Raw genomic sequence first — 27,873 nt, forward strand, 5'->3', positions numbered from 1 at the left:
TTAGGAAGAGTATCAGGCTAAAGGAATTCTGGGGAAGAAAGTGGTTAAAAGAAAGGGCATTGTTGGACTGCTGATGGAATTGAGAAGAATGTACAGAAGCTTCTACAGAAAAGAAATTTGAAAGAATTCAGGAACTTTGGAGCTAAGACTATGGAGTCAACAACCATATACAGTACTTATTACTGTCATTTTACAAATGAGTAAACTGAGGCTTAAGTACCAAGATTAAATAATTTTTTTGGCATTCCTGTTGTGGCTCAGTGGTTAACAAATCTGACTAGGAACCATGAGGTTATGGGTTTGATCCCTGGCCTTGGGATCAGTGGGTTAAGGATCCGGTGTTGCCATGAGCTATGGTGTAGGTTGCAGGCGCAGCTCAGATCTGGCATTCCTGTGGCTCTGGCGTAGGCCGGCTGCTATAGCTCCAATTAGACTCCTAGCCTGGGAACCTCCATATGCCGAGGGGTGCAGCCCTAGAAAAAGACAAAAAAATAAATAAATTTTTTAATCTGAGATCTCAAAATCTCCCATATTATAACAACTAAGCAAGACTAAAACACTAAAACATTATTAAAATGCCTGCAAAATGCTGGATGATGGCCACAGTAAGATTTTAAGGGTTTCTTTGAAATAAAAACATTTGCCTTATCAGGCCCTCTTTATCACAGACAAAATTAAAGACTTGATGCAGCTCCTTGTCACACAAGGTATGAAGAAAACTGTGGGAGTTCCTGTTGTGGCACTGCGGAAATGAATCTGACTAGGAACCATGACATTGCAGGTTCGATCCCTGGCTTCACTGGTTTTTATTTCAAAGAAACCCTTAAAATCTTACTGTGGCCATCATCCAGCATTTTGCAGGCATTTTAATAATGTTTTAGTGTTTTAGTCTTGCTTAGTTGTTATAATATGGGAGATTTTGAGATCTCAGATTAAAAAATTTATTTATTTTTTTGTCTTTTTCTAGGGCTGCACCCCTCGGCATATGGAGGTTCCCAGGCTAGGGGTCTAATTGGAGCTATAGCATCCGGCCTACGCCAGAGCCACAGGAATGCCAGATCTGAGCTGCGCCTACAACCTACACCACAGCTCACGGCAACGCCGGATCCTTAACCCACTGAGCAAGGCCAGGGATTGAACCTGCAACCTCATGGTTCCTAGTTGGATTCGTTAACCACTACGCCACAACGGGAACTCCAGCTGCCTCATTTTCTTTAATGAACTGAATTATATCATATCTTGCTAAGTATTGACAAGTTTTATTATTATTAAACTGTGATAGAATAAGTAAGTCTTTAGGTCTATAACAGAAGTGACTTTTTGACAATCCAAAAATGTTAAGTCATGTTAATTAAAAACAAATCTCCAAATATTACTGGATATAAAATTATTTTCTACCTTAACTGGATCTCAGAAAACTTCCATGTACCATGTTTATAGACCAAAGACTAGTCGTTTCTGCCTATGGACGTCAAAATACCCACTGTACACACCCACTACTGTGAACAATAATTACCTTCAAACCTCAACTTAGAGTTTGGGGATGGGACTTTCACAGTACTTTTTTAAAAGACAGAACTAGAGTGAGGGCCCTGAAGCATTCGTTCAAATCCTTTACTCAATAAAGATTTAGCATTTACCATCTGCTAGGTGCAGAGACATGAAAGTAAAAAAGAGTTAAACTTACAGTTCAGTTTATGCCACTGATCCAGTAGCAATATTCTATAACTAAGAGGCCATAAATCCACTTAACAATACTATCATTTAGCCAACATATTTCTACCTTAGCTAAAGAATAACATGGAACAGCCAGATGCTTTGCTAAAATTCAATTCAAGTAACTTATGAGTACAAACAATATGCCAACGTGAGGAATACAAAAATTAGTGAGATATGAACCTTGCTCTCAAGAAGCTCATAATTTTGAAAAAGAGATAAACTATATCCTGGCATTCTTCCAATCTACCAGAATAGCAATCCCATAAAAATGAGTCATCCCATATTTCATCTTCTTACTCTCAGCTATATCCTGCTATAAAATTAAAATACAGCTTCTCTCCCTTGGTGTTTACAAGTTCCCAATTATTTATAGATTTATGTCTCTATTTCACTGTCTCTCCACTAAGATGAATATATTTAGATCCTTTTCTCCTTTCCTTTTAAAGCAATTCCTCAATATAAGTAAGCTTTCTTGGTGATTTTTTATTTAAATTCTCTATTTCTGTATTAAATTTTGGATACAAATGACATAATTAAAATACTGTTCTAGATATGAAATCAATCACAATTTAAAAACACCAACCTTACTGATAATGTAATGCTTTTGTGTGTGGAGTCCAAAACACTGCTTTTTTTAAATTTGTTCAGTTATACTATTCCATGCAAGTTTATATTTACTCTAACACCTTTAATTGTATGAATTTCCTAGGTTTCTCACACAAAATGGAAACTCAGAGACGGTACATACTGTGAAACAGTTGTAACTCACAAATAGTGTAAAGCTAGACTTCTTATAGTAATAGGAAATGAAGCATTTAAACAAACAAACAAACAAACAAACAAAAAAACAATGGAGTTCCTGGTGTGACTCAGCAGAAACAAACCCCACTGGTAACCATGAGGACAAGGGTTCCATCCCTGGCCTCAATCAGTGGGTTTAGGATCTGGTGTTGCCATGACTTGTGGTGGAGGTCTCAGATGTGGCTCAGATCTGGAGTTGCTAGTTACTATGGGCCTGTGGTTTAGGCCGGCAACTACAGCCCCAATGCAACCCCTAGCCTGCGAACTTCCATATGCCACAGGTGCGGCCCTAAAAAATAAATAAATAAATAAGAGAGAAGGGCAAGATCTTGCTTACAGTAGAATGCTAGCTAAAAATAACAACAACAACAACAAAAAAAAAACCTACACATTGACTGAAACTGCAACTCTATTCTTAGGTTTACACAAGAAAAAATAAATTTTTACATGTCCCTATCATATTCCTTTTAACCAGACTCATACTTGATATACTTTATATTTCTATATGTACTACTGAATATAAAATAAACATACAGTTTTAGGCTTCTACTCCTGAAAATACTTTGGCAAAACCATAATAATGTAACAGTATGGTCCAGACAGCAGGACTCGTGATCAGTGAAAGAACTGAGGAAGCTGTCACAGATGATATTCCTACTGGCATAAAGTTCCAAATCTTATTAGAGTTACTTACTTAAGGAGTAGAGGCATTGGGTGAATGTGTGGGAAAAATATAAACCCAGTGTTATACTAGGTCAGAACCACATTCAGAACACATATTCAATATTGTGTTCATGCTACGGATGAGGTAATAATAATCAGCAGTGGCTGCTTTAATGGAGAAAAATAATTTAATTTGGGGAAAAAAAACAAACTTTTTCTGTTGCCCACAAACTTTTAGTACTTAACCAACAAAGTCCCTAACTGGATATGTAGGGCCTTCCTCAATCAGGCGTCATACTACTTCATACTATCTTCCTTCATACCACCCTAATTCACCTTAGCCATTTCTGAGCCAGTCAGAGCTACACACTCTTTATGGGATAATTCAAGTACATTCTCACCTCAGAAGTTTTATATCCAACGCTCCGTTAGGTTGCCCTCATCTCTCACATCCCTATTTAAATTCCGCTCTTCCTTCAAAGTCCAGCTCGAATGGCACCTCTCTGAAACTCGCCCTTATCCCCCAACTCAGAACCTCTTCTAACCCTGAGAAGCTTTCAGCCTGTACTTCTCACATTGCCATATCACATTCTATCTTATAACTGTTTGTGTCTAGATCATATTTCTTCTCTCAGACTATCAAACCCCTAAGAAGGTCTTTGACACAGTCATATTTGTTCTGTCCTCATCTCTCCATGCTTTGCAAATAGAAAGAAATAATAAAAGTTTATTTGGGAGTGTGCTGAGTACGTATGTTACCTGATCCAAAAACATGCCGTAACAATCAGTATTGCTCCTGATATTCATTCACTAAGGAAAGATTTTCTTAACACCTGTTGTGTACTGGAGCAGTAGCACGCCAAAATGAATCAGAGACCCTACTCTCTGAATAAGCTGATGTTCTAGATGATGTTTAAATCTATTTAAATTACTAGAGCACTAATAGATAATTGCCCTAAGAGAAGTAAAGATGAAGTACAACAGCAACCAACAAGAAGGAGAGATTATTTCCAAGTAGGGATGGATATGAGGATAAGTTTTAACATTTGTGCGGGTCCCAAATGTCAGGTAATATTTAAATTCATAGAGATGGGGTAAGGGGTGGGTTTAAGACAGGACAAATAAAGGCCACTGAGGCAGGAACTCTCAGGAGGATCCAGAAAACAAGTAATAGTTCAATCGTACAGTGTAAGGAAAGATCATAGGGATATAGAAGAAAAATTTTAAAGGCAGTTGGAGCTATACCTGATAAGAACTCAAAGCCAAAAAAACCCTAGAGCTTTAGTCCGGAATTAATGAGGAACTATTCTAAAGTTCTTGAGCAGGACATGAGTAATTATATAGAAGGTTTAGAATGGACTGGAAGGGAAAGTGATTGCTGACATGGAGACAAGTTAAAAGGCTAGCACTACAGAAAAAGATAATAAAGGCCTGAACTAGGAATGGGGCACTAGGAATGGAAACAGATGAATGGCAGAGATATTTTAGAGGTGAAACTGACAGGACTAGGCAAGTTCTGGATGTAAATTATAAGGGTCTGAAGGGGTAAAAGAAGTTGTGAGGAATTCCATTATGGCACAGCAGAAATGAATCCATGGATGCAGGTTCGATCCCTGGCTTTGCTCGGTGGGTTAAGGATCCAGTGTTGCTGTGAGCTGTGGTGTAGGTCGCAGATGTGACTTGGATTTGGCATTGCTGTGGCTATGGTGTAGGCCAGAAGCTGCAGCTCTGATTAGACCCCTAGCCTGGGAACTTCTATATGCTGCAGATGTGGCCCTAAAAAGCAAAAAAAAAAAGAAAAAAAAAGTTTGAGAATAGAAGAAGGGTAGTGCCATAACCAAAATAGAGGACACTAAAGCAGCAGTAAATTTAGATGGGAGAAAACCCAGCCCTGTTCATACTGGGTATTAATACCACTAGATATCCAGGCGACGACATCACAAATAAAATATGTTAATCTATGCTATTTAGAACAAAAATAAACAATTTTATGAAAAAAGAGAAGAGTTGAGAATAATTTACTAATTTACTAAAGATTTTAGTAAAGGATTCTGATCAATGATTCAAAGATGAAAAGTATAACTCACTTAAGCTACATTAAGTATATGGCAAATTAAAATCTAAAACAATTCATGAAGGAGATTTTGACCTAGAACGATCTCATGTACCCAGGAACGATTTAAAAACCTGCTCATTCATGGGAATGGTAAAGTGGACAGGTGGAAGGCTTTGAGAACCATAGTTTAAAATTATGAGGTGAATTGCTTCTGCTGAAATGGTAAATGCATCTTTGTGGGCCCTTTCATTTGGCTCCAATTTAACTTCAGTGCCACAGCAAGAGGTGGTCAAACCAAATGACTAGGCCTGACTGACAAGGTAGCAAGGAGTACTATCTAGATCTCCTTGTATATTCATTCCTTTCTATAATAAATACTTGTCCTTGATTAAACAAAAAAATGGAATCGACTTAAATTTATTCCTACCATATCCCTAGAATCTTGAAAATCCTAAGGAATAAGTAATCATGAAACCACTTTGGCGGGGAGTGAGGGGGTTGCAAAATAAAGCTTCCAATTGTAAACTCATGGGTATGAAAGCTACTCAGTACCCAATGTCTGAAAAATAAAGTAACAGAAAAAAAATTCATCAACATGAACTAAAAGGATTAACAATGAAAAGATGAATAGCATATAATTTGACATTAACCCTATGTTATTTGTACAGTGAGTAAAAAAATAAAATCAAACATTTTAATTGTGGCTAACATGCCTAATAAGTACATTCCCCCATTAGATGTATTCATGTACTTGTTGTTAATACTAACAACATTCTGTTTACTGGATGCATTGTCATTATTTCAGTTTAGTTTTGAAAAACAATGAGAACAGTCTTTTATGCTTTTTCCTCCCCCCCCCAATTTTTTCTTTTTTAGGGCTCCACCTGTGGCATATGGAAGTTCCCAGGCTAGGGGTCGAATCAGAGCCACAGCTGCCTGGCCTACATCACAGCCACAGCAGTGCTGGATCCCAGCAGCATCTGCTACCTGCTCTGCATTTGCAACCTATGCTGCAGCTTGCAGGCAACACTGGATCCTCAACCCACTGAGGGAGGCCAGGGACTGAACCTGCATCCTCATTGATATTAGTCTGGTTTTAAACCCACTGAGCCACAATGGGAACTCCCAGGAACCCAGTCTTTAATTAATAATGTTTTTGCTAATGATGAGCAAAATTACAAAAACAAAAAGAATCAAAAAGTACTCGTTGCCATGACCGTTCCATCAATATTATTCCAATCATTTGTTGAAACTACAGACTTTATAGCTGTAGAAGAACAGACATCAAATGTTAATAATGGTAATCTTTTGATCATAGGCTTATGGGTGATTTTTATTTCCTTCTTTTTTGCTTCTGTTCATTTTCAAATTTTTCTATATTTAACCTTCATCATAATTGTACCAAGAAAAAAAGATATTTTTAAAAAGAAAGGGAAAAAAATTGATCAATTTAAAAGAATCATACTTACCAGATCTCTGTGAAGCACCCAATTTGCATGGAGGTAATGGATACCATCAAGAATCTGGTAAAGTAATGATTTAACCATAGATCTCGGCAGCTGCATGGGCTTTTTATTTGCTTTTGATGCACGGTGAAACTTAATAATATGCTGAAAATTTTAAAAAAAATATAATAACATATAGTCTTTGCCTGTGTCAATAAAACACAATCAAGGTTGCAATAAATTGTCTACATTCTTTTTTTTTCTTTTTCTTTTTTATCTTTTTAGGGCTGCACTTGCAGCATATGGAGGTTCCTAGGCTAAGGGTCTAATCGGAGCTACAGCTGGCTGCCTACGCCAGAGCCACAGCAACACCAGATCCCAGCTACATCTGCGACCTACACAACGGCTCACGGAAACACCAGATCCTTAATCCACTGAGTGAGGCCAGGGATTGAACCTGCAACCCCATGGTTCCTAGTCGGACTCGTTTCCACTGTGCCACAATGGGAACTCCAAATTCTCTACATTTTAAGATTACTTGTTAAAAGCCAATAATGAGACACACAAAAAATAATTTGAATAATAAGATAAAACCAAAACAGAATCTGCATTGAGCATGAATGTGACAATATTTATGTGGTTATAATGCCTACATTTGCTGAAACCATTAAGATTTTCATTAAATAAAACCAAGAACTAAAAAGCAATGATATTTAAAAACCTGCCTAAAATAGTATTAGTTGTATTCTCTACTAACAGAAAGAAAAAATAAACAAAAAGAAAAAAACTGTAAATCTTTACTATTCTATAAAAGTTAGTACTTAGTGTGTCTGGGTAACATCACTGACTATATGTATATTAGAATTATTGGAAAATTACCTTTTCCTAGTACATAATGAAGTTAGAATATATTCTTGTAGTCAATACTGAACAGCAAATCATGGGAGTTCTCATTGTGGCACAGAGGAAACAATCCAACTGGTATCCATGAGGATGAGGGTTCAATCCCTGGCCTTGCTCAGTGGGTTAAGGATGTGGTGTTTCCGTGAATTGTGGTGTAGGTAGCAGATGCGGCTCAGATCCTGTATTGCTGTGGCTGTGGAGTAGGCTGGCAGCAGTAGCTCCAATTCAAACCCTAGCCTGGGAATTTCCACATGCTGTAGGTGCGGCCCTAAAAAAGCAAAATAAATAAATAAATAGCAAATCACTAGAAAGGGGGAGGGAGAGAAAAACAGGGAATTCAATCTCATTGAAATAAACACAATTCAATCACCATATTCAAATTTTTATGTACATATATTAGATTGTGGGTGTTTTTCACTACAAAAACATTGTAATGAAAGAGAAAAAATTCTACCTGCCCCCACACCCCTACATCCACCTCTATCTTTAACCCATCCTTGTCCAAAACATGTCAAAACGGGTACTGAAGATCCATGAAAGAGGAGGTTCTTGTCAATATCTGCTGTATAAACATAAGTTCTGAAAACTCCTTCAAGATTTATGAGTTTCTAAAAGTTATTCTTAAAAAGATTTGTAATTTATACAGATGACAAACCATATTATATTGAATCAAAATTAATAATTATCCAAAATTTGAACTTACTGCTGTTTGAATTTTTTTGCTTTTAGCAAATCCTGGGATAAAATGTTTAAATGCTCTGATTCCTAACTTTAAATATGTGAAACTAGAATTTTTGGCTTCTTTTATATATTGATAGAAACATTCCTAATAGTTATAAAACCGTATGTATTCTATTTAGTGGAGCTGGTTTAAATGGCAAAATGCTGCAAGAGACTGACCTTAACTTAGAGACAGAAACTATTCACAAGTACATAACTGGTTAAATTTCAACAACTGTGTGTACCACACAAAAAAAAAAAGGAACTTTCAATGCACAATTAGTAAATTGCCATTTTTCCTGCATAAAATTATAATCTCCCCCTCAGTAACAATGTTTTTGAAGTGAAATTTCTGAATGTTACAAATACTAACTTCACAGTAAAAGAGGGGGTTAATGTTTATTGCTCTAATTCTTTTAAATCAAAATTTGCTTTTAGTATATTTATTTTGAACTATGGTCAGCATAGCAAGTTTTCCTTTCTGTGCCTTAGCAATATGTAAGTGCATACATTTATTTCTTCATATAAAATAAAGTGAGTGTTGACTTACCCACAGATCATGTTCTGCATAATCAAACAGCAGCCACACCTTCCTGTCACTATGAGAAAGGAACACCTTCTGCAGTGCAATCACATTAGGATGCTTCAATTCTCGCAAAAGCTAAATGAAAGAGGAAGAGAGAGGTCACCAGCCTGTCAGCGAGGAGTGGGAGAATGATGCACATCCTATAACTTCAAAAGGAAATTTTTAAAATTTAGATAATCTAGATAAGCAACATTAAAAAAAAAAAAATCTAGGCATTCCTGTCATGGCTCAGCAGTTAACAAACCCAACTAGAATCCACAAGGATGCAGGTTCAATCCCTGGCCTCACTCAGTGGGTTAAGGATCTGGCGTTGCCATGAGCTGTGGTACAGGTCGCAGACATGGCTCAGATCCCACATTGCTGTGGCTGTGGCGTGGGCTGGTGGCTACATCTCCGATTTGACCCCTAACTTGGGAACCTCCATATGCCATGGGTGCGGCCTCAAAAAGACAGAAACAAAAAACACACAAAAACACCCAAATACCACTGCTTAAAAGACAAGCTCTGTCAACATCTTGGCACATACCTTTCCAATCCTTTTTCTATGTGTATTTGGGCTTCTGGGGAAGCAGGAGTACTGTTTATAGTGACTCCAGCACAATATGTGCTCAATAAACATTTGAAAAAAGAAGGAAAGATACTTAAAAATCCCTAACTTATCCATGCCTAGAGCATAAGATTGAGGATTTTTAGAAGAGTAGTGAGTGTAAGGGAACAACTGTCAAACCCACTGATAAAAGAATTAGTGTAGAGAAGAGGTTCTGTAAATGTTCCTGTTGCAGAAGTTAAGAAATCGTTAAGAAGTAGCAGCTTCAAGCTGAACTCTGATAATAAGAAGGAAAGATAGAGCAGATCAGCAAGTGAAAACTCAGTACTTGGCACATACAAGCAGCTGCTTGATAAAATATTTAGCAACAATAACATGAGCTGCTCAAGGTGAAAGCCTTATAAATATGCCTGCCTCAGGCTGTCCTTAACCAGGCAGGGTTCATACTTAATAGATAGAAACATACTCAATTCGATAAATATTTCAAATACCTTTTAAATGCAAAGCTCTGTGGAAGATACAAAAAAGGAGAGGGGACAAATCTCCTATTGAGTACTTTCTATGTGCAAGATGATTATACATAAATATCTTTCTCTTGGAGTTCCCGTCATAGCTCAGCAGTAACGAACCTCACTAGCATCCATGAAGATGCAGGTTTGATCCCTGGCCTCGCTCAGTGGGTTAAGGATCCAGCATTGCTGTGAGCTGTGGCGTGGGTCGCAGACATGGCTCGGATCTGGCGTTGCTGTGGCTGAGTTGTAGGCCAGTGGCTACAGCTCTGATTCGATTCCTAGCCTGGGAACCTCCATATGCTGCGGGTGCGGCCCTAAAAAGACTGAATAAATAAATAAATAAATAAAAGTTTCAGAGACAGGGATCAGATGACTCTAACATCACAGGCACTCAAGGTATGCTCTACTCATTTAAAGTTATTAGAATGGCTAAGCAATTTGTTTTTCTCTGCCCTGTTGATCTGTTTGTATGTCTGACTTCCCTCCATGTTGTGGGAACTGAAGACAAGGACTTTATTAGCTGAAGTGGAAAAAGCAAGGATTTTGAAATCGGAAGGATCTAGTTGAATCCAAGCCTTTTTTTTTTTAATATCTGGCTTTGATCAAGTTATTTTTATTACACTTAAGCTCACCTTCTGTGTACTTCATAAGGTTGCCACAGCCATAGCAACACCAGATGCGAGCCACATCTGTGACCTTACACCACAGCTCACTCAACGACTGATCCTTAACCTACTGAGCAAGGCCAGGGATTGAGCCTGCATCCTCATGGATGCAAGTCATATTTCGTTCCACTGAGCCACGATGGGAACTCCATCTCTGGAACTTTTATAGACCATTTCCAGTTATCCATTTCTTTACTATTTTCAGTGATAGATTTCACAGTTCTCTCATTTTGGCCTAAGAAAGGTTAAGCAGTCCTGATTCTGGCTTCAGATACAGATGATACTCATAATATGCTCCAAATTAATGGTGGAATCAGAGAAACTGGCATTCTGGAGGAATGCAGAGCTCTATCCAGATAGTTTCCTGCTTGTTGTTATTGAATGCTTTAGCTCCCAAGCTCAGTCAAATCATGTGTTTAATGATGACCCCACTTGCCATGGTCAACCTTCAAGCACTTGGACCCTGGTACTAGTCCTTGCTCCAGACACAGTGACTTGTCTGCCTCTCTCTCTTGGTACTGATGAACTTGAAGAGTTTGATTTTATTAAGTATCTACCAAAAATATGTTCTTTTTGCTGCCTGCAGTGGAAGGAAAGGTGAAACTCACTTCTACATCTAAACCAGGCTCTTGCAACACCAAACACTGGCACAGGCCTCCCACTTGTCCAGGGGAGGGGATGTCACATCTAGCAATTTTGTGACTACAAATTACTGTTACCTCTACAATGAATCTACCTAAAGTCCAATGTTTAAACATTACTTTGAATAAATACATTTACATAGTTCAAAAATCAAAGGTTCATGAAAGAACAGAGTTCCCTGCTGGCTCATCAGATTAAGGATCCAGTGTTGTCACTGTTGTGACTTGGGTATTGCTGTGATGCAGGTTCGATCCCTGGCCTGGGAGCTTCCACATACCACAGGTGTGGCTAGAAAAGAAAAAAAAAAAAAAAAAAAAAAAAAAGCACATAAAAGAATATACATTGATATGCCTCACTACCAGTCTTGTCCCCAGTGACCACAGGCCCTCTTGCCTCCTAGAAGTAACAACTTTTATTAATTGCTTGTTAATCTTTCCAGCATTTTTATGCAAATAAAAGCAAATGTGAATATTTACACAAAAGATAGTACTTTATCTTGGAAGTCTCTTGCTATCAGTCCAATATTAGCTATAGACATCTTTCTTGTTCTTTCTTACAGTTCCATGTATTTCCGGGTCACTTTTTTATACTAAAATACGCTTAACATAAAATTTACCGTTTTAACCATTTTTAAGTGTGCAGTTCAGTGGCATTAAGAACATTCACATTATTGTGCAACAACCATTGCTATATCCTTTCTCAAGGACATTTTCATCATGACAAACTGACACTTGGCCCATTACACAACATCTCCCAATCCCAGCCCCTGGTAACCACATTTCCAGTTTCTATCTCTATAAAGTTGGCTATTCCAAGTACCGCATATAAATGGAATTGTTCAATATATTTGTTCCTTTGTGTCTGGCTTCTTTCACTTATAAAGTCTTAAAAATGCATCCATGTTACAGTATGTGTTAGAATTTCCTTCCTTTTTAAGGCTAAATAATACTTCATTATATGCAGGTACTACATTTTGCTTATTCATTCATTTTCTCCATCACCCCATGGACATCTGGGTGGATTCCACCTTTTGGCTAGCATGAATAGTGCTGCCTTGCAGACTGATACACACATATCTGTTTGAGTCCCTGCTTTCAATTATTTTACATACTCCAAAGTGGAATTGCTGGATCCAATAGTAATTCTGTTTAGTTTTTTTGAGGAACTGCCATTCAAGTTACATTTTATTACTATTACTATTATCATTATTATTGTTATTATTATTTGCTTTTTAGGGCCGCCTGTGGCATATGAAGTACCCAGGCTGGGTGTTGAATGGGAGCTGCAGCTGCCAGCCTATACCACAGCCACAGCAATGCCAAATGAGAGCGTATCTGTAACCTACACCACAGCTCATGGCAATGCCAAATCCTTAACCCACTGAGCAAGGCCAGGGATCAAACCCACATCCTCATGGATTCTAGTCAAGTTTGTTTCCACTGTACCACAACAGGAACTCCTCAGGTTACATTATAATAAAATGTACAGGAGCTAAAAGTGTAAAGTGTGCAACTACATACATTTACTAGAAAATTTCCCCTAATCCTCAAATTTGCATTTTACAGCAACATAAACTTTCCATTCCTGCATACTTGTTAGCCATTTCTGCCCTACAGGTCTTTATAAGTCACTAAATATCAATGTGAAGGCAAGTTAAGGCTAAGAAACAGCAATCGAATGTTGCCTGTGTCTGTTTTGTTCCCTCTCTTAATTCATTTTTCGCTCTACAGCCAGAGTAGTATTTCAAAAATACAAAGCTGCAGCCATAAAAGAAGAAAATTCTGCCATTTACAGCAACATGAACGGACTTGGAGGGCATTATGCTAAGTGAATAAGTCAGACAGAGAAACACACTGTATCACTTACATGTGGAATCTAAAAAATACAACAAACCAGCGAATATAACAAAAAAGAAGCAGACTTACAGATATATAAAACAAACAAGTGGGTAGTAGTAGGGAGAGGAAAGAAGGGACAACACAGGGGTAAGAGGTTAAGAGGTACAAAATATTATGTATAAAATAAGCTATAAGGACATATTGCACAACACAGAGAATATAGCCAATGTTTTATAATAAATATAAATGGAGAATAATCTTTAAAAATTGTGAACCACTGTATTACACACCTATAACTTATATAGTATTGTATATCAGCTATACTTCGATTAAAAAAAAAAAAACACAAAGCCAAGTGAGGCAGAATACTAACTCAGGTAGTCAGTGTGGGAACATGGGCTTCGATGCATTCTTTGATATGGCTATTGATTGGCAATTGTGGTTTAAGGGCTCCAGAGAGTAATTCTCCACAGGCCTTGTTTTATTAAAGATGATGCCAGAAAGATGTTACCAGAATCCCAATCATCTCTGTCACTATGGTCAGAGCAAGGAACAAAGCAAGAAATAAGACAAAGGCCAAATAACGCAGAGAGTTGTAAGCCATGCCGACGTGTCACCAGTGAGTTTTTCCAATATCAGTGGAAACATGCTGGGTGTAGCAGTTAGTGAAAAGGCCAGCTGATGTAAAAGGTACCAGACTGTGACTATCTTTTGTACATCTCACGGTGGGGCCACTGAACAAGTGGCTTTGAGAGTGATAGAGTTTAGGATGACTCAGATTTTTTTTTTTTCTTCTTTTTGGCCCTGGCATGCAGTGGCTTAATGTGGGAATCTTAGTTCCCAGACCAGGGATCGAACCTGGAACACAGCAGTGAAAGCACCAAGTCCTAACCACTAGAGCACCAGGGAACTCCTGGATGACTCAGATTTGACCTCACCAAATAATCTGTAATTTATGTGTATTTATGTTAGTATACTTTCATTTTGCCTTAACTGTTTACATCTGCCTCTCCTACTGGACCATAAGCTCCTTGAGGACAGAGGCAATTTTTTTTTTTTTTCTTTTTAGGGCCACACCTGTGGGCACATGGAAGTTCCCAGGCTAGGGGTTCAATCAGAGCTGCAGCTGCCAGCCTAGGCCACAACCACAGCAATGCCAGAACCAAGCCACAGTTCTGCAACCTATGCCTCAGCTTGTAGCAGCACTGGATCCTTAATCAATTGAGCGAGGCCAGGGATCAAACCCACATCCTCACAGATACTAGTCGGGTTCTTAACCTGCTAAGCCACAAGAGGAACTCCAGAGGCAATTTTTAATTTATCTCTACATGGACTAGCACAATGCCTGGCATGTAGAAGGAGCTTTTTTAAGTGATCTCATCTAGTTTGCAGGCTTTAAATGTCACCTATACACATTAACTCCCAAATGTTTATTTCAAGCCCACACATATTCCCTGAACCCCAGCTAAGGGGTTCTAAGGGCCTCAGCATCTCTACTTGAACCCCTAAAGGCCAGTCCTGAGGTTGTGATCTCCATCTCCCCTGCTCTCTACCCCAACTGCTCTCTCCCCATTTCGGTTAATAGCAACTCCACCATTCCAGTTACTCAGGCAAAAAAAAAAAAAAAAAAAAAAAATCTCATCTACTTTGACTCAGTCTTTAATGTCACCCCCTCAGGTCCTGTCCAGCCCTTCTATTTAAAATTATAATCACCCCTCTGCATTTAATTATTACCACCCCCCCTGCAAAGTACTGTCACATCAAACATACAATAGCACTATAGCCCTTATCTTTCATTCTAGAGAGCTCAGAAAACCAAAAGCTTTCTAGTAACTCAGGTAAGAAAAAAAATTTACACTTCAATGGAAAACATGCACTGTCAAAGGCAGAGCCTTTCAGGTCATCTGATTCTGATTCTATGGAAGCTATTTTACAACTCTGTACATTATAGGAAACTGACAATAATGCAGAATAGTTCTTGTCTATCTACAACAAATTCTGTCCTGTCCAGTAGATGTTTGTTGACTTCCCTCTCATATCGTAGAAGATGAAAGTTTTGCCTGAATTTGTTGCATGTCATTTTAATAGTCCTGATTTATAAATATGTCTGTCCTATGGATTCTACTTTGAATGGGTTATAACATCTACTTGGTTCTTTCACTTAAAAAGTTAAATAAGAAGTTCCTGTTGTGGCTCAGTGGTAATGAACCCAAATGGTTTCCATGAGGACATGGGTTCCACCCCTGGCCCTGCTCACTGGCTTAAGAATCTGACTTTGCCTTGAGCTGTGGTGTAGGTCGCAGATGCAGCTCGGATCTGGCGTTGCTGTGGCTGTGCCATAGGCTGGCAGCTGCAGCTCTGATTCGACCCCTAACCTGAGAACTTCCATATGCCGTGGGTGTGGCCCTAAAAAGACAAAAGAAAAAAAAAGTTGAAAATGCATTAACAAAATAATGAGTTAAATAAAATCTTTAAAATGTGTTCCTTTTGGAATTCCCATTGTGGCACAGCAGAAACGAGTCTGACTAGTGACCGTGAGGTTGTGGGTTCGATCCTTGGCCTTGCTCAGTGGGTTAAGGATCTGGCATTGCCATGAGCTATGGTGTAGGTCACAGACGTGGATCAGATTCTGCGTTGCTGTGGCTGTGGTGTAGGCCGGCAGCTGAGCTCCGATTCGACCCCTAGCCTGAGAACCTCCACATACCGAGGGTGAGGGCCCCCCAAAAAATAAATAGATAAATAAAATGTGTTTCTTTTATATCTGCATCACAGTCGTAATTTTACCTATTTTGAAAATTACCCTTTAATACTCATTTTATAGAAATATTTGCACTGACATAAAGCTGCTATTGCCTTTATTTAGCCCACCGAGTGTGAATGCTCACATTTTTATCATGAAATAAATATTAATAAAAAGTTTGATTACTACACCAGAATTTCTCCTGGGTATTAGGTAATATATTATATTTTTATAATATATATGTTTTATAATATTTTGTAATATATATAAAAACACTGTCTTTCCAAAATTAAAAGAAACTGTATCCAAAATACACCTGTTCCCAAGATTTCATTTAACAAATGGTGGACCCGGTATTGTTTATTTATTTTATGTTTTTTATTGTCTGTCTCTCTCCATTAACATATAAGCTCCATGAAGGGAAAATTTCTGTTGCTTTTAGATCCCCAGTGCTTAAAATGGTACCTAGCACTAGTAAGTGCTCAATAAATGTCTGTCAAAAAAAAATCTACTGAACTGACCTGGTTCTTACAAAATCAACCAGTAAATAGCTTGAAATATTATAAAACATTGCTCTTCTTTCAAAAGGTATTTTAAATTGTTTTGTTTTTTAATAAATTGAATAGATTATGTCTAAAATAGTTATCTTAGGGACTCTAACTTTCCACAAGCTACATTTACTTTAGGCTTAAAAAGGAATTTTTCTCTCAACCAGCACCACTCTAGCAAAATTTTTAGCATGCTGGCTTGATGTAAAGAGCATAAGCATAGCTCCTAATAGCTCTGGGTGAGATATTTAACGGTACAGAACTGTAAAAGCAAAGAGGTACCATGAGGGTGTGCCTTGAAAGGTATGCAAATGCAATAAATGCTACAAAATCCTGAAGAAAATGATACACAGGAACAGGGAACAAAGGGAGCCACACTTGAGAAACTAAAGCAGAGATTAATTAAATCATTGCTTACTTTCAAGGCTAGCAAAACCAAATATGCTAGGCCCTAAACAAATGCCACAGAATACACAAAAATGTATTCTCTATTTACTGAAACAAACAAATAAAAAAGTAAATTTCTCTATTGCTATTTACTGAAGAAACAAACAAAAACAATAAACAGCACGATTTTCTTCAATATTAAGAAAAACTGACGAGTGGATGCACTGGGGGTTTGGGATGGAAATGCTGAAAAACTGGGTTGTGATGATCGCTGTACAACTATAAATATAATAAAATTCATTAAAAAAAAAAAGAAAAGAAAAACTGATGAGTAAATTATGGTATAGCCACATATCACAGTCTCAAATACGGATGCCAAGAGTTGCTTTTCATCTTTTAAAGTTTTACTGAAGTATAGTTGATTTACAATGTTGAGATCATTTCTGCTGTAGCCAAGAGTTTTTAAATACATGAGAAAAGACTTAGGCTTTAATGCTGTAATACTGTGATGTAATATAGAAAGGGGGTGCGATGATGGTTTTACAATGTCTAGAAATATCAAATCACTATGTTGTTCACCTGGAACTAAGATTAGTGTTGCGGGTCAACTATACTTCAGTTTAAAAAAAAAAAAAAAATCAGAGAGGAAAACAATGTGTTGTGTTTTTTCCTAACCAAGCAAGTTGATACAGAATTTCCCCTTTCTTTGCCTCCCTCAGATTTAAATTTCATCTTTTACTTTGGAGGAGGGTGAAGGGGATCAGAATGGGCCACCCCAAAATATGATACTTTGGCATAAGAATGATTCGGAGCCGAAGGCATTGGAAAGTCAGCAGATGCAGAAAGGAGCCTTCCTGGAGCTTCCCTTATGGGACTGAAAGTAGAAACTCTGAGAAATGAGGACTGCCATAAATCCCCTCTCCCAGGGAAGTTTTATGACCATGAAGAAGACAGAAAGTCGGCCCTGCAATGGATCAACACAAACAAACCATGCTAATAGAGGCCTTATCTTTCATTAGTTTCCCCTACATATTTACCTTCCCACAGTTTGCAAACCCTTTGTCTTGTCACGTCTCTACAATTTATGGCTCTTGGTTAAAAATGGCATATCAGGTTGACTTATTTCTTGGCATCTTCATTTCTTTTCTAGGGAGGCCACTATGTCACACAAAAATTAACATCAAATAAAGTCAATATGCTTTTCTCTTCTTAAAATATTAAAAATTAAAATAAATGAAAGGCTGCAAAATATTAAATGTTTATAAAAAAGCAACTATACCAAAATGTTAATATAGTTATCTCTAGGGAATGGGATTGTGTGATTTTTCTTTCTTCCTATTCTTCTACTTGATGCATTTTCTATACTGAGCATTACTCATATAATTTACACACACACACATAGACACACACACACAAGCCCTTTCTCTTCAGAAATCTACCCGCTAAGATACTATCGTGCTAGTGAAGCTTCTTTCACATTTGATCTGAAAAAGGATAAAAGAAAGAGATGATGATCGCGCTGGTACTTTCCTGAACTCTTGGCAATATCACATCTTGGCAATGGACTTTAATCTCTTGTCACACAAATATTTGTTCAACATGACATCATGCAACTACAAATATGCCTTAATCACATAAAGAGCAGTTAACTATAGCATGATTTTCCTGTCAAAACCCCACACTAAGAGATAATATCTCTTCCAGATACTTACAGATTACTAACATGATCCCAAAGGAGCCTAATGAAAAATGTGCAACGGGCATGCAAAGACTTTTTCTGATTCCCCTTCCAGGGCATATAAGTGACTATAAAAAATGTCCGCTTTTCACTGTCCTAAACATATAACAATCTAAAGCTGTAATTCTAAACTTTGTTCTCTAAAGCACTATTGAGGATCCTGACTCCATTTGGGAACTCTTATGCTACACTATCAATTACAGAATCTGTTTGTATTTTAATCCACCCATCTTTCTTCCTGTTTCATCCGCACTTTTTGTTCGCCAAGTCTCTGATGCCCCAGGGCTTCCAGATTCCTTTTTCAGAGTATCTAAAAGGAAAGGGTCCTCTTATGCTTCAATAACTCACTTATCTCAAAGTAAATCCAATTTTTTATTCGCATTTGATCTGTAATATGTAACAGAATGATTCATTTGACCATTGATCTTTATTTTTAGAAAGCTTTATTTTTAGAATGCATTCATTGAGTGTAACATTTTTTAATGTGTAACCCTCCCCTCCCTACAAAAAAAAAAAAAAGGAAAATAAATGAGGAAATGTACTTGGTAGCAAACAGGAGATTCACCTAACTTCAAAATGCCCCAGCATTCCTAAGCTGAAATTTAAGAATTAGCATTTTGACACCTGACACTTTCACTCCTGTGACAAGCTTTAGGGAAGGACCTTACAAGCACATAGATACATTATAACCTTCCAGCAGGTGGCACTCATACTCTGAAGAGGGGTCTATAAAACAGTAAACCAGCCCAGGTTCAAGGTAGCCCTAAATTTTTTGCTTTATTTTACTTTAGCAACACTGCTTAGGTACCAGTCATAAGCTTCAAGGAGGTCAGTGGTCCCCACTGCCATCCAGTGGAAATGACAGTGAGGCAGCAGGTATAATACAAAAAGCACAGATTTTAGAATTCAGAAACCTGAGTTTAAGCCCTGACCACAGCTATGCAGAGCAAGATGCTTAACTCCTCAGAGGCTTAGAGAGGGGGAAAAAAAAATATACTGATAAACACACTCAGTTTCTGCAAGGATTAAATGAATGTACATAACTATATATCACAATGCTTAGAAAACATTAAAAACTTGACAAACTATAGTTATTGCTCTTATAACCACCACTATTGGCAAGAATGTTATGAGGACTAAATGTGGTAAGTAGAACGTCTGGCATGCTTTAAGTTTTTTTTTGGGGGGGGTTGTTTTTTGTTTGTTTGTTTGTTTTTTAGGGCATTACCCACAGGATATGGAGGTTCCCGGGCTAGGAGTCCAATTGGAGCTACAGCTGCCAGCCTACACCACTGTCACAGAGACACAGGATCCAAGCTGCTTCTGCAATCTACACCACAGCGCACGGCAACGCTGGATCCTTAACCCAATGAGCAAGGCCAGGGATGGAACCTGCATCCTCATGGATACTACTTGGGTTTATTAACCACTGAGCCATGCCAGGAACTTCTCTTTAAGGTTTTGATAAACACTAGCTATTATTACTGTACCTAACTGAGAAAGGCTAGGCACTACAGGCATAGAACCTCATTGGAGAGAGACATGCTGTGATTGGGGCATGCCATCACATTTATTTCCCAAAGTGCCTGAAACACTCTGTTAGCAGGTTGTATAATAATAGTATGGCTACGGGAAAGTTAGTTCACTTTCCACTTTGCAACAGATGATCTAGTTTCCTTTTCTCTTTGATTTTATTACTACATGTACTTGGTCTGAGAGAGATGTGAAAGCAAGTGAGATTGGTAATAAATAAGAAGCTTACATCCTCTTAACTATGACAGCATAAGTGCTCTTTTCAAAGTTGAATGTTTAATCTTTTACGTAACATACTCCACATGAGAAAAATCAGATACAGTTCTTATAAATCAATGGCACTCTGAATATACAAACTTTAAGTATAAAAAATGAAACAGATGCAAATCAAAATAGTTTACAAGCAAAACCTAAATTACCTGGAATTCTCAGGGGCATTCTGATTCATTGGAGGGTAATCAGAAAATCTTTTCTTGCTTCCAGTAAAAAGCCTTGTTGAAAGCCTTCCTTATCTTCACAATTACCAAAATGGAATTATCTTTGACTCTAGGCACATTTTTAGTATCTTGGAGTTTCAATAAATATAAACTCCTAACAAATATTTCCTCCTCGTTTATCCTTTTATTTCCTTGAAGTAAAATGAGGGGTGAAAAAAAAACCCTTAAAACTCTTATTTAGGGGAGTTCCCGTCTTGGAGCAGCAGAAACGAATCCAACTAGGAACCAAGAGGTTGTGGGTTCAATCCCTGGCCTCGCTTAGCGGGTTAAGGATCTGGCATTGCCATGAGCTGTGGTGTAGGTGTCAGACATGGCTCGGATCCCTCATTGCTGTGACTCTTGGTGTAGGCCGGCAGCAACAGCTCTGATTAGATCCCTAGCCTGGGAACCTCCATATGCCCTAAAAAGACAAAAGACAAAAAAAAAAAAAAAAAAAAAAAAAAAAAAAAGAAAAAGAAAAAGAAAAAGCTCTAATATAAATACTGCCTTAAAAAGGAAAAGAAGTATCATCTTATTTTCCTCTGTCTCTAGTCCTCGTTTCCTTCTCTGTTCTGCAGTCTCTCCTGACATCTTACCCATGTGTCTAAGGTTTCACTGTTACTTTTATGGAGAATCCAAAATCTCAATCTCTAGCCCAAAACTCTGACATCAGGTTGCAACTGTGCATTCATACACCCATATGGAAATCCCACTGTACCTCAAAACCCACAGGTCCAAAACTGAGTATCACTTGCCTACCTCCACCTCTTAGCGCATCCACTATTCTTGCAATTATACCACTCTTTCCCAATAACCAAGGCAGGTTCAAAACCTTAAAACCAATCAGTGCCCAGTTACTCAACAAGTGCTATGTACTTTGCCTTTTAAATATACTCATGAATTTTCACCTCAATAATTAAAAGAAACCCTTAACTAGTATTTATACATGTGCTCTTGCCTGTGCCTGGAAAGATCTTCTCTGTCCTCTTTTCTGACTAACACCTATTTGCTTTTTAGAAAGGACTTTATCACTGCTTCTAAAAAACCTTTCTTGAAACTCCTAGTCTAAGTGGGTGTCTCTCTTCTGTCTTTCCTTCCATACTGTACTACTTCTCTTAACATACCACTGATGAAATTATGACATAGTTTGATTATCTGGCTCCCCTAATAGATTGCAAGGTTCTAGAATGCAGGAACTATGTCTTCCATCTCTAAATTTCCACTGTGTAACAAGCCAGACACATTTGGTGTTCCTCAAATGCTGGCTGAATTAGTGAGTGATGATCTAGCGCCTGTCATTTCTAATACATCCCATGCACTGACATCAAATTATCTTCCTAAATTAAAAAGTTGAGGAGTTCCTGCTCTGGCACAGTGGGTTAAGAATCTGACTGCAGGAGTTCCCATCACGGCACAGTAGAAATTAATCCATCTAGGAACCATGAGGTTGCAGGGTCAATCCCTGGCCTTGCTCAGTGGGTTAAAGATCTGGCATTGCCTCGAGCTGTGGTGTAGGTGGCAGATGCAGCTTAGATCTGGCGTTGCTCTGATTAGACACCTAGCTGGCAGCTGTAGCTCTGATTAGACCCCTAGCCTGGGAACCTCCACATGTTGCAGGTGTGGTCCTAATAAAGCAAAAAGAAAAAAGAAAAGAAAAGAAAGAAACTGATTGTAGCAGCTCAGGTGGCTGCAGAAGCACAAGTTCAATCCTTGACCCAGGGCAGTGGGTTAAAGAATCTGGCACTGCCACAGCTCTGGCTTAGGTCACAGGTGTGGCTCGGATTCAGTTCCTGGCCCAGGAACTTCCACATGCCATGGGTGTGGCCATTAAAAAAAAAAAAAAAAAAGTCTAATAATGTTAACTCTCCCATCCTAAAATCTTAAATGGTTTCAAAGATGAAACTCCCAAATGGAACATTCAAAATGACCCACTTCAAAGACTAAATCTATTTTTCTTACAAATAATTTATCTGGGGGGTGGGTGCTGAGAGTCAAGATAAAACTGTATTATAAAGATTTTAACCAAAAATGAGGCTGGCAGATAAGATCCAAGTTAAGGACCAGAGAGCTTTGCCCTAATAAAGGCGGTGTCATAACTGGCCTATGTTGTGGCCTTCACTTTCAGGACACTCCCCATACAATCATCATGAATGATGTCTCAAGGTCTCAAGGTCTCGCCACTGCACAGGATCCTGGCCATTACCTATTGTCCCCCATAAAGACTGGCCTTGGGACATGGGAATGAGGCAGCAACTTGGTTAAAAATACCCAGCAGGTAAGCAATGATTTTAAAAAGTCAAAATTCATTAGTAAACACAAGTGCCCAGCACATTTCAGGGAGCCTCAGGGAGTTTATGGCCTAATAGAGACCAAAGAGGAAGCAGATTAAGCAAAACTATAAAACTTTCTAAAACTGTAAGTATGATAAGGCTATTAACAAAAATACAGAATAGTTATATATAGCAGATATAATCTAATCTGGAAAGTCATAAAAGATACTCCTAACGAAGTATGCAAGTTGAAAAGAGGGAACTGAGAATTACAGAGACTCAACCAGCAAGAAAAGCATATTAGCCAATATTCTCATCATGTCATGACTGTACCGAATCTAAGAACTCCTTCACTATTCATCTTCCTGGGAACAAATATCAAATGAAATCCCTACTTTATCCTAAATTTTCTATGGCATCCTCCTATCATATGTAATAGAGCACAGCTCTCTACTTTCCAGATGAATATTTATAAAACTACTTGCATAAGAGGGTTTGGCACAAAGTAGGCATTCAACAAGTTTTGTTAAATAAGAAAACAAAAGTGATAGTACAAGAGTTGTTTTACAAACACATTGGTTAGATGGCATTTATCCCACCTTAAGAGAATACTGTTTTCAAAATTGCTGTTTTCAAATTTTCAAAATTATCCTTTTTCCATTTTTTTAAAGTTTTATGAAGTCTAGTGGATTTACAGTGTTGTGATAATTTCTGATGTACAACACATTGACTCAGTTATACATATACACACATCCATTCTTTTTCAGATTCTTTTCCCATACATATTATCACAGAATATTGGGTAGAGTTTCTTGTACTGTATAGCATATCTTTTATCAACAAGAAACTTTCAAACAAAATTAAATAAGAATGTTCAAGGAATTTAATGTCTGAAAAATAGAATGCAGCTGGTAATTAAATCAGCAAAATAAAGTAGTAGCAGTTTTATCTCAGATGCCCATAATAAATCTTATCCCAGTGCACTCTCAAGTTGGTTTTACATCTAATCCAAATCCTTATAACTTACATTTCTAAAATGTACGGTTTACATTTTCGCTAGTAAAAATAGGCATAGCCCTGGAATTGATCTCTCTCCCACCCAAACCCCATCCCCAAGTCCTAGAATTGGCTAAGGTGCTGGTAAGGATGTGCAGAGGGGTGGGAGGTAGGGCTTTTGCATTCTGAAGGAACTTGTCTAGTATGGTTAGATGTTCCACTTTACAGAATGACCGGCATTATCAATGGTCAGACAACCCACCTCAGATGCTATAAGAAACTACACTAATGTTTATAATTTATAGCTAAGGGTTTTGATCAAGTATTAACAGCAAAATTACCAGTACCAGTAATTCAGTGTATTTCACATCACCATGCTTCTAGAGAAAATAAATGCAGTGAAGTCAAGGCTCAAATAAATTAATCATTTATAGTTTCTGAAGACCTCACAGGAATTTTTACCACAGTAATAAGGAAAACTACTAAATGATCTATCTGACCAAAATGCAATCCAGGAAATGTCTACTGTATTGTTTTCATTAAATAGAAAATCTACTTCCTTCCTACTCTGCTAAGAGATCTTTATATGCATTATGAGAAAACACAGAGAGGGATGAGTTTCCACAAAGAAATAAATTATTTCTTATATATGAAACATCCATTAAATTTAATCAATAAGTTCTATTTCTTCTGAGTGTTAACTTTAATTTTTAAAAAAGAGCTGTATTTTGACATATGTACTTTTATGAAGATGCATTAAACAATGATTATAAAAAAATCTAAAAATCACTATATTACAATAATTAAAATAGTTCACAATACTATAACTTTCCATAATTTTTTTTTTTTTTTGTCTTTTTGCCATTTCTTGGGCCACTGCTGAGGCATATGGAGGTTCCCAGGCTAGGGGTCCAATCGGAGCTGGAGCTGCTGGCCTATACCAGAGCCACAGCAACACCAGATCCGAGACGCATCTGCAACCTACACCACAGCTCACGGCAATGCCGGATCCTTAACCCACTGAGTAAGGCCAGGGATCGAACCCGCAACCTCATGGTTCCTAGTCAGATTTGTTAACCACTGAGCCACGACGGGAACTCCACTTTCCATAATTTTGTGTTTAGCAGTGCATGTGTGCAAAAAGGACATTAACTTTAAAGTAAGTTTTTGTTGAATGATTTTGGAGCTTTGAAATTTAATGTCTACTCAAAGTAAGGCTGCTTGAAATATACATATGAAATGTTAAATCTCACTAGACCGTCATTTTTAAAATGTTCTTCTCCAACACAAGTTTTGGTCACACTCTTCAATAAACTTAAAACAAATCCCACTCTAGAGAAAACTCCCTTTAAATAAAATCCACAGGGAAGTTAGATTAATTTGACTACAAAACTGTATTGTACAGAAAATATATCCTAAACAAAGGCTAACAAAAAACATGGAAAATGTAAGCCATTAGAGGGCTAATTTGCTTGATTTATAGAGCTTACAAAAATCATTAAGAAAAAAAATAAAAACACTTCAATAGGACAATAGGCAGAGAATATGAAAAGACATTTCACAAAAATAGATATAAATTTAGCCAAAAGTTACTTGAAAATATGGCTACTTCACTTAATTTAATAATGCAAATTGAAGCAATGGACACATATTTTTCATCAAACAGACTGGGAAAAATTTTAAAAGCTTAATAATATCTAAGTGGTATCAGTAAGAAACTGGATAAATAAATTAAGTTCATCTTACACTAAAATGCTACATAGCCATTAAAAAGAATGCAATAAGCTGAAAATAGATCTGTATTTTTGGCTTGGTAAGATTAGTAAGATATAATATTAACTGATAAAGATGGAACAGAACATATAGCATCTCTTGGTTTTGGGGTTTTTTTTTTTGTTTGTTTTTTGGGTTTTGCTTTCAAGCGCCACATCCATGGCATATGTAATTTTCCAGGCTAGGGGTCAAATGGGAGCTGTAGCCACTGGCATATGCCACAGCCACAGCAATGCCATATCCAAGCCACGTATGTAACCTACATCACAGCTCACAGCAACGCTGGATCCTTAACCCACTGAGCACGGCCAGGGATCGAACATGCATCCTCATAGATAACAGTCGGATTCATTTCCTCTGCACCACAAAAGGAACTCTTTTTGTATTTTTAAAAGATATATATTCTGGTATATGCATAAAAAGCAATGGTAGATTCATTCAACAGTGAGAGGGATGTAGGAAGACAGGATTAGATGGCAGAATATAAGGACTAGAGCTCACTTTCTCTCATAAAAACAACAAAATTACAACTAAATGCTGAACAACCTTCAACCAAATGGACTTTCAAAAAGATATCCTACTCCAGAAGACGAAGAGGAGGCCACATCAACAGGTAGGAGAGGCGATTACATGATATCAGCAACCCCATATTTCCTGGGTGGGAGGCCCCACAGCCTGGAAAGTAACTATCACAGAGACTCACCTACAGGATTTCTGAGCCCCACATCAGGTCCCCACACTTGGGGAGCTAGCACTGGGAGAAAGAGCCCCAAAAGCATATGGCATTGAAGGCAAATGGGGCTTGTGTGCATAAATTCCATGGGACTGGGGAAAACGGAAACCCCATTCTTGAAAGGTACACACAGGCGTTCATGTGCACTGGGTCCCAAGGCAAAGCAGAGGCTCCAAAGAAATCTGTGTCAGACCTGACTGCAGTTCTTGGAGGATATCCTGGGAAAAACAGGGGGTGACATGGCTCATTGTGTGGGAAACACACTGGAGGCAAAGCTCACAGGAATATTTGTCAGTGTATGTTCCTCCAGAGGTGGCCATTTTGGGAAAAATCTGGCCCCACCCATCAGCATTGAGGCTAAAAAATAATCCAGGTGGGATCACAGCCCCACCCATCAGTGAACAGGATGCCTAAAGACCCCCAGGCACACAACAACCTCTAATCTTACCCGCAGACAAGCCCCACCCACCAGAGGGCTAGGAATCATCCCCACCTACCAGTGGACAGGCACCATTACCTCCTATTAGGAAACCTAGAGCAAGATCCTGTACAAACTTCAGCCACAAGGGGGGCAGACATCAGAAGTAAGAGAGGCTACAAATGCATTGCCTACAAAAAGGAGACCACACCAAAAACCTATAAAAAATGAAAAGGAAAAGTATTATAACTCAGATAAGGGAACAAGGAAAAAAACCCTGAAAAACAGCAAAGTGATCTGGAGATTATCAGCCTCCAGGAAAAAGACTTTAGACTGATGATGCTGAAGATGATGCAAGACATTGGAAACAAACTGGAGGCAAAGATTGATAATTTACAGGAAACACTAAGCAAAGTAACACAAGATTTAAAATTTAAGCAAGCAGGGATTCAAAATACGATAACTGCAAAAAAACAAAAAGTTCTCTAGAAGCAACCAACAGCAGAATACAGGAGGCAGGAGAACAGACAAGCAAGGTGGAGGACAGACTAGTGGAAATCACTGATGTGGAATAGAAAAGAGAAAAAAGATTGAAAAGAAATGAAGACAGTCTAAGAGAACTCTGGGACAAACATTAAACACACCAACATCCATATGATAGGGGTCCCAGAAGGAGAAGAGAGAGAGTAAGGGACAGAAAAAAAATATTAAAAGAGACAATAGCTGAAAACTTCCTTAACATGGGAAAGGGACCACTCACTCAAATCCAGGAAGCGCAACAAAAACCATATAAAATAAACCCAAGAAGGAACACTCCAAGACACACATTAATCAAAACTGACCAAAATTAAAGACAAAGAGAAAATATTGAAAACAGCTATGGAAAAGAAACAAATAACATACAAGGGAATCCCGATAAGGTTATCAGCAGATTTTTCAGCAGAAATTCTGCAGGCCAGAAGGGAGTGGCATGATATACTTAATGAGATGATAGGAAAAAACCTCTAACCAAGATTACTTTACCCAGCAAGGCTTTCACTCAGATTTGATGGAGAAAACAAAAGCTTCACAGATAAGAAAAAGCTAACACAATTCGGCAATACTAAACCAGCTTTACAACAAATATTAAAGGAACCTCTCTAGGTAGAAAAGAAAACGCCACAA

The 27,873-nt window shown here is 38.0% G+C and overlaps 1 protein-coding gene across 7 annotated transcripts in view; it reads right to left on the reverse strand.

The window, feature by feature from the left end:
• The window catches only part of CDK19 (cyclin dependent kinase 19), a 204,427-nt gene that overhangs the window by 53,624 nt on the left and 122,930 nt on the right, over window positions 1–27,873 (reverse strand). For all 7 annotated transcript variants that reach the window (XM_021091172.1, XM_021091136.1, XM_021091165.1 and 4 more), the window contains 2 exons: window positions 8,858–8,968; window positions 6,709–6,849 (listed from right to left, as the gene is read on the reverse strand). In XM_021091172.1, the coding sequence (XP_020946831.1) occupies window positions 6,709–6,849; window positions 8,858–8,968 (252 nt within the window). The remainder of the gene's footprint in view (window positions 1–6,708; window positions 6,850–8,857; window positions 8,969–27,873) is intronic.

Source organism: Sus scrofa, chromosome 1 (assembly GCF_000003025.6).
Source record: "Sus scrofa isolate TJ Tabasco breed Duroc chromosome 1, Sscrofa11.1, whole genome shotgun sequence".
NCBI lineage: Eukaryota > Metazoa > Chordata > Mammalia > Artiodactyla > Suidae > Sus > Sus scrofa.